Raw genomic sequence first — 5000 nt, 5'->3', positions numbered from 1 at the left:
ACTCATATTACAGTAATGGCTGTAGTCAGAATAGGCTTAATAACAGAGGATTGCACTGTATAGCACCCTCTTGTGTTGACCATCAAAATAATAACAGAGGGTTTCACTGTATAGCGCCCTCTTGTGTTGACCATCAGCACGTTAAATAGCACTTACTGTATGTCATGATGTAAGTGGCTCCTGAAGGTTGCGGCGCGGCTGGCTAGTGCTACAGTGCTCATACCACATTTTGACTCATGTAATTTCCCAATCCCACCCCATCTCTCTTTCTCTCACTCCTTTCCTATCAGTTTTCACCACCCTATAACCAAACACCCAAAACGCCCTAAAATACTTTCAATTAAACGCAAAAAATATGAAATACACTTTAAATTGAGCATGTGGCTCCTGTTGTCTCTTGCTGTGAAACCTGCCTCGTGTACTGTAAACTGTAAACCATGTAAACAGTGTGTGAATCAGCCTGGTTAGCTCTCTGTCCTTAACCCTGTGTGTGTACTAGCTCATGGGACTAGCTGTGTATAACAGCATCGCCCTGGACATTCACTTCCCACCCTGTTGCTACAAGAAGCTTCTGTCTCCGCCCATAGTGCCATGTGACCACAACACCCCAGTTGGCATGGCGACGCTGGGCCTTGATGACCTGCAGCAGGTGATGCCAGTAAGTGGTTCTCTGTAAGCATTACAGCAGAAACAGTAGTGTCCTGTTGACCTACATATCACAGGCTCCTCACCAACATCCTATCCCATGATTGCTACTCAAAGCATATGACAGCCACTTGTCCCCCTGTCTGACCTGTAAGTCATACTAGAATGCACAGAAGAGACCTTACATAATTACCTCTGCCAAGGAGGTTAGGCCTATTTTCATCGGGGACCGGCGTTTGTTTGTCTGTCTGTTTGTTTGTTTGTTTGTCTGTCTGTCTGTTAGCAAGATAACTCAAAAAGTAATGGACGAATTTCGCTGAAATTTTCTGCGCATGTCAGGCATGAGCCAAGGAACAAACGATTACATTTTGGGAGTGGTTCGTAATTCCGTCGGGATTCCGGAGCCGTTTATGTGTTTCGCTTAGTGGTGTAATGGCATGGTATGGCCACGTGGTGGCGATCTGAATAGTTTAGGTTCAAATGTATGACATTGTAGGAAGAACAATATACAGGCGGAGGTCTGCGCTCTCTGAGTGCTTTTCTAGTTACCTATTACTTTTACTGTTACTCCATTGTGGGCCTGACGTGCTGACAGCTCTGTATATCTTTTTGATTTGCTGATCTTTATCATTGTTTTAATACAAATGATTATTAGTAGTACCCATCAAATGATTGATGGCCTCATTTTAAAGTCTATTTAAGTAAATGGGGGTAGCCGATACGAAGCTTAGTTAATTTAACAGAACATTTGGATAAGGTTTAAATGATCACAAGCCTTAGGCTACGTTTGACAACGCTGGGTGTTTTTGTCTTTAACGCTTTCACACCTTTAACGATACTGGTAAAAAAACAAAAACCTTGCGTTTACACACAGAGGTAAAAACGCAGAGTTGCCCATAAGTAGCATGCCAGTGGGTGTTCCCGACATAGCTATGCAAATACCTTTCCTCGTCAATGAGCGCGCTCAAATCCTAAACAGCAATGTAGGCCTATGTCAATCACACTCTACATCGTGGATGTTTGCACAACCATGAGAGCTGCACAGTATTGCTTTTCAGTTTCGGTCTTGTAATGTAATTGTATATGGCCCCCTAGAATAATATCTAATGTCTAGCCTATCAGAAGAACTGGCCCGCCGGTATTTCGCATGCACTGTTAATATAGGCTACGAATATTTATTTTGACAAGTTTTCATCTTTTTGTCTTCCACATTCATGAAAGGGTTGGTATGAATGTTGAGTCATGTTTCATGAAACAGTCATGAATGCTTCATGTGCAGTTCATGACAGCTGTTATGAATGTGTTATGAACGAACCCGTCATGTAAAGTGTTACCAAAAACTTTGTTGTGTAAACAGGGCCTTAGTCTACCATGTGTTCTTCCTTCTTATTCACTGAACTATTATTGTCCAGAGGTTATGTCAACTTAGCATGGAATTACACAGTACAGTTGAGGATGCACTATGTACTGTAAGAGATTGTAAATTGCTAGTGAGATAGCATCAGTCTGTAGTCAGGCTATATCATACTAAGCTCAATGTTTTAAGATTGAACATTAGCCTGGGGAGTCTGCGCTTTATTTCAACTGCACAAGAGGCGTGATCAATGGGCATAGTTCAAATGACTCTGTACGCTTGGATAGTCCTTCAACCAATCAGACCAACGATCTGGGTGCGCCTGGTGGATGAACCAGTTTGTGATTGGACCCAGCAAACGTGGACAGGAAGTAGGAGACTAGAGGTAGATGTTCAGGTTTCCAACTTCTACAGCAGGGGGCGCTAGATATCAGGTTGTGGAAATTGTTAAGGGCATCTGTGAGAGTGCATCTCTTCTGGTTTTGACCAGGTCATCACCATGTATGTTTGTTTAAGTCTTTTAAAAGGGGGAAAGGGAAGAAGACAGACAAAAAAGAGAACATGCGTTCATTGTGTCAAGAGTCTGCATTAACAGACAAACACACACACACACACACACTTACACACATGTGAGCGTGTGTCAAGAGTCTGCATTAACACACACACACACACACACACACACACACCACACACACACACACACACACACACACATGTGAGTGTGTGTCAAGAGTCTGCATTAACACTCACACATACACACACACACACACACACCACACACACATGAGTGTGTGTCAAGAGTCTGCATTAACACTCACACATACACACACACACACACCACACACACACGAGTGTGTGTCAAGAGTCTGCATTAACAGGGGTGTTCTTCATGCAGATAGTTATACACCGGATAGGCAAATGCATGCCAAATGTGGACCGTGTCTCTTGTATGCTCTGTTAGGAATGCTGCTATGATAGTTTTGCAGTGTTAAAAAAGAAGCGTTAGTCACGCAGCCTGATACAATAATCTAGTTGGACCAGAGGAACTGTATGAGCTACACTTGCACTGCATTGCAATGACACAAACACACACACGCACACACACAAGCACGCACGCACGCACGCACGCACGCACGCACGCACACGCACACACACATATACTGTACCTGCACACACACACACACACACACATGCACAAACACACACTCAAACACATTGCAGATGTCACATAATACCAAGTCCAGAAAAACAACAACTGTGCTTTAATGCTTGTGTAAGCAATGTGTGCCCCAATTTTACATGGTTATGTAACAAATGTGTGTGTGTGTGTGTGTGTGTGTATGGCATATCTTCTCAGTGTTTTATATGTGATGTCAATTTGATCCCGTTCTGCTTATGCACACAGTTTTGAGGCAAGTCAAGACACATGCAGACACACGTCTGTCTCTGTCCCTCTCTGTCCCTCCCTCTTCAGTGTTCAGGAGGTGTGCGTGCGTACGTGTGTGCGTGCATGCGTACGTCTGTACGTCTGTACGTCTGTGTGTATCCAGCTTGGCTTGCCCCACCCACATCAGTTTAGATGATTGAGTTATTTTTGATTATGCCGTACATCTTTTGTCTTACAGGATCTTGCCCATGGACTCAGTGAGTTGCTCCACTATGAGGGAAATGTTGAAGAGGATTTTTATTTGACTTTCCAGGTGAGACACACACACACACACAGTCACACACACATATGCATGCACACTCACACACACACACACACACACACACACAGTCACACACACACACACACACACACACACACACACACACACACACACACACACACACACACACACACACACACACACACACACACACATTCAGGCAGTGCTGTGAGATGCCTGTTGTGTGACTGATCCCTGACCAGGCGGATTGCTGTCCTTTCATTTCTTTGACACGTAACTGCCATTTGATTTGGTGAGTGCTGAAGCTCCTGTAATTAACGATCCCAGCCACTGATTCATACTCAGCATACAAATGAAAATGACTTTGTTCATACTCATAGTTATAATCGGAATTGCCTCTACGTATCATCGTACATGTGTGGTATCCAATTCTTGCTGGCCTCAAACAGCTGACTTCCTTATTATGGTCTGTTCTGTTACCACGGACACCATGTGCTGGGTCATTGTTGCTCTATTAATATGCGTTACTGGACGTTGAATGAAGTTGTGGTCAGTGGTCATTATTTCCCTGAGTGTACCTTAGTTAAGCCTTGAGAATGGTTTGGGGCCTTGTACACTTATTTATAATCTGTCTATCATTTATTCATTAATTTTTCAATATCAAGCCAAAAATAAAATATCCATATCTGTTTCTAAAACCAAAATGGAAAAAAATAATCAGATTTTTATTTTTTATTTTTTGTTTTCTGATTTCATCTGGATTGAGCACCCTTATTGTGTGAACATAGATGAGCTGGCACCTATGTAGCACTTATCACTTGAGTCAAAGGCAAAAAACGGCAAGTTTAATGTTGCTCACTTACTGTAAGAAGTTCATGTCCTGTCTGTTGCAGCAGGTTTTGTATGCAGGCAATCAACACATGTTGTTGTGTTTACAATCTTTATCATTGTGACTGGGAGGACCATATAGCCTATGCTGCCTTACCTTACAGAGTTACTAATTAGCTCAGTTTAGTGGTCTACAGTTGGAGCTGAGTTGGTGTGTTCACGTGACTACTGAGCAAAACAATTGTCATGTGTACACACACGCTGTATAGACCCTACTCCATATGTCAGACATATGCCATATATGTCCACACAGGTCAAGTAATGACATGTGAGTGCGTGCGTGCGTGCGTGTGTGCGTGTGAGCATGCGTGCCTGTGTGTTGTGTGTGGGGTCTGTAGTATGTGGGCCTGACCCTGTTTGGCCGAAGCATCAGAGATCTGTCTCTGACATTGAATGTGTGTGTGTGTGTGTGTGTGTGTGTGTGTGTATGTGTGTGTGTCTGT

The 5000-nt window shown here is 43.2% G+C and overlaps 1 protein-coding gene across 1 annotated transcript in view; it reads left to right on the top strand.

Moving 5' to 3' along the window:
* LOC134063917 (probable E3 ubiquitin-protein ligase HECTD2) overlaps positions 1-5000 on the top strand; it is a 53802-nt gene that overhangs the window by 17348 nt on the left and 31454 nt on the right. The window contains exons 14-15 of the mRNA XM_062519667.1: positions 500-658; positions 3625-3699. Coding sequence (XP_062375651.1) covers positions 500-658; positions 3625-3699 — 234 coding nt within the window. The remainder of the gene's footprint in view (positions 1-499; positions 659-3624; positions 3700-5000) is intronic.

Source organism: Sardina pilchardus, chromosome 18 (assembly GCF_963854185.1).
Source record: "Sardina pilchardus chromosome 18, fSarPil1.1, whole genome shotgun sequence".
NCBI lineage: Eukaryota > Metazoa > Chordata > Actinopteri > Clupeiformes > Clupeidae > Sardina > Sardina pilchardus.
Note: the sequence above shows the minus strand (reverse complement) of the source record. Positions and strands in the feature narration are given on the sequence as shown.